The 2928-nt window shown below is 61.2% G+C and overlaps 1 protein-coding gene across 1 annotated transcript in view; it reads right to left on the bottom strand.

Moving 5' to 3' along the window:
* Positions 1 to 1932: 1932 nt before the first annotated feature.
* Positions 1933 to 2928, bottom strand: part of ARL13A (ADP ribosylation factor like GTPase 13A) — a 2999-nt gene continuing 2003 nt past the window's right edge. Inside the window, exons 5-6 of the mRNA XM_026035931.1 lie at positions 2633 to 2822; positions 1933 to 2009 (exon numbers count right to left, since the gene is read on the bottom strand). Of these exons, the coding sequence (XP_025891716.1) occupies positions 1933 to 2009; positions 2633 to 2822 (267 nt within the window). The remainder of the gene's footprint in view (positions 2010 to 2632; positions 2823 to 2928) is intronic.

Below are 2928 nucleotides of genomic sequence, written 5' to 3'. Positions count from 1 at the left end.
AGTCTTATTCAGCTGCCCAGGAAAGCTGGCCTTGCCCGTTTTCCCTTCAGGTTTTTTTTCCACTGGTTTTAAGTCGTTGTTTTATGTACTACGCATGGCACTGTGAGAGGACTTTATCTGAAGAAGAAAATCCCTTCARGACCATCTTCATGTAGGCAAGGCAAACAAATGGGGGAAAACCTTGTCTGCTGACTTTTTCCTGGAAGTTATGAGTGGGGCCGCCTGAGGAGCCGGTGGGTGCATCCCGCTGCCCTGCGAGGAGCCGCCCTTGCGAGGAGCACGGGCAGCACCAGAGGGAGCACCTCCTGGCCTGCACAGCACCAAGCCTGCCCAGTCCCAGCTCAGGCCACGCTCCAAGCCTGCCCAGTCCTGGCTCAGGCCACGCGGCACCGCTTGGCCATCAACCCTCAACCTTTGCACTCTCCTTGGGTCCTGGCGAGGATTCGCCCTCACCCCAGACCCAGTGGGCAAGCMAAAAGAGACCAGGAGAGGGGACAATCCCATTCACCACTTGCTCAAAACTGCCTGTGGAGGTGGCTCTGCTCCTGCTTTCAGTTTAGCAACAGGGAGGGCATTGAGAGCAGCTTGCCTGCTCCGAAAGGCGCCGTGCAGCTTCCCTCCCAGCTGCTCTGCTTGCAGCTCCCCTCGCTGCGAGCAAGCGCTTGCAGGACACGTCCCCTTGCAGCGCGTGCACGGGGCAGCGCCGCTGCAACGGGAGAAGGGGCTCTGCTGCTCGCCCAGAGCCACCCCAGACAGGGAAAAGAGCTCGCTGCACACTGCTGTAGTTCTGTCTGGTATTGTTTTGTTGATCTTGTTATTTATAGTGGCTCACTGCAGCCAGTGAGTGGCACGCAGTCAGACCAAGCTTTGGCGCAGGCTAGCACAAGAGCAGGAGTTTCTCTCCCTCCTCTTTTCTAGCCAGACTCAGGKAAGGGAGTCTGGCCTCCACCAGCCCCTCACAGTCTCAGTTTTCCCCCAGTGGCCTGGGAAGACCTTGCCTCAGTAAGCACAAGGACACGTATCACACGTGGGTTGGGGTGCAGCGCTTGGCACCAGCTCAGTCTCCCTTTGCAGACCCAACCTGAGGCCACATAACACGCTGGATTGGGGAATGACAGGTCATTGGCTGTGGGGAAGATGCTGCATTAACCATGAAGTCACTGCTGAGCAGATGGCAGGACCCTCTGGGGAGGAGCCTCCAGCAGCCTCCATGGCCAGTTGCTTCCAGTTCACCCAGGGGGAGAAAAGAAAGTCTGCCTGGCCAGCCTCCATCTGCACCAGGACACGGAGATACTGCCATCCCGTGCCAGGCAAGAAGACTCTTGGCATGGCCTCATTTGATGTAGTCAAGAGTTGAGCAAAGCTCTTCAGGCATCGTCACCAGCTCCCAGTCCCACCAGTGGGAGTAACGAGTCACACTGCAGCAGATGAGGATGAACCAGCAGCCAGGGAAGCCCTAGTCCCAGCCTTGCTTGGCCGTACATTGATTCGTACCAGGCATGGGCTTTTGCCCTGGCACGTTTGAGCTTATCTTGCTCTCTCCTGCAGACACAATCGGGTTCCGCCTGAGGCTTATGAAGAACATGGACTGGGAGAAGYGGCTGTTGTTTCTTTTCCAGAAGTTTTTGCAGCCAAGCAGTTGGAGGAGCTTTTTATGGAGGGTTTCTTTGGCTCACTCCTTCAGATCCCCCATTTTGATGTCACGCAGGGAGCACTGCTGGCATTCACTGTCCGTCTTCCAGGGAGGCCAGCCCTGGGCGAGCCCTCCCACGCTCTGCAGCAGCAGTGGGGCCCCCCAGCGCTGTGACACAGACTGCTGTCTCCCCAGGACCTGCCTGCTCTGGGGCCGCCTGTCCCCAGGGACCAGCAGCTTTGTCTGCAGAGACCCCGTGGTGCTCCCCGAGGTGGGCAGCACCGTGCGCAGGGCGCCGCTCAGGGGGCGATGGYAGCCGGCTGCTTCCTCTGCTCCTGCCTCATCTTCAGAGCCAGCATGGCCCGGCGGTACAGGTCTGCGGAGAGGAAGGCAGAGGGTCAGATGCTCCAGCATCCCAGCCAAGCTCCTACCCCTGCAGCCCAGGACACATCCCACCCCTCAAAACACCGGACTGCACCAGCACCCAGCACCCTGCCCTGAGCACCCTTTGAGCCCACGTCTAGGGGCACCTGCCCTGGTGCTACCACCCGTACAGCTATGGGCTCCCGAGCAGCTTGTGCCCCACTGCAAGTGAGCCTGACCCCTCAGACACCCTTCTCAGCAAAACCCATCCCGGGAAATACCGAAGGTGCTGGAGACGGCCTCGTGCCGCTGCTCCAGCGCAGGCTCCTGAGACTTGATTTTATTCTTGGTTTTCTTCTTCTTTTTCTTTCTCATGCCCTGCCCTGCAGGAGGAGCAGCCAAGGTCAGGCACCGCAATTGCCAAGGCCACATTTGGCACCGAACCAGCGCGAGGACGGATGCTCGTGGGAGCAGAGTCCTCCGTCACCTGCCACAGCGTTGGAGGACCCCCTTCCTCTCGCGCTCGCTCCGGCGGGTCCCTGCTCCAGGCTATGGCTGCTCCATGAGCAAAGCCGAGGGGAGGGCAAGCGGGGGCTGCAGCTCCAGGGGGCTGCGGGCAGCCCTAGGGCTCCTTACCTGCCTGGGGGGCAGCCGTGCCCGCRGGCACCGGCTCCTCCTGCCCGACTCTGTTGGTGGGCAGCAGCCCGGYTCCAGCCCCTGCTCCAGGGCCCTCCGTCTCCTCCGCAGAGCCCCTGGCCAGCCCGGAGCCCTTCTTCCTCACCTTCACCTTCCTCTTCCTCCCCGCGGCGCCCTTGCCRCCCTCCTCCTGCGGAAGGAGAAGGCTCATGGCTGTGCAGCGGGCGGCGYGGTCCCGGCCCAGGTACGGGGCCCGTACCTGCAGGAGGAGGCTGCGCGCGGGCTGCAGCGGCCCC

Source organism: Nothoprocta perdicaria, unplaced genomic scaffold (genome assembly GCF_003342845.1).
Source record: "Nothoprocta perdicaria isolate Ctin4 unplaced genomic scaffold, notPer1 scaffold_17, whole genome shotgun sequence".
NCBI lineage: Eukaryota > Metazoa > Chordata > Aves > Tinamiformes > Tinamidae > Nothoprocta > Nothoprocta perdicaria.
The sequence above is the reverse complement of the archived record's forward strand: the minus strand, read 5'-3'. Positions and strand labels throughout refer to the sequence as shown.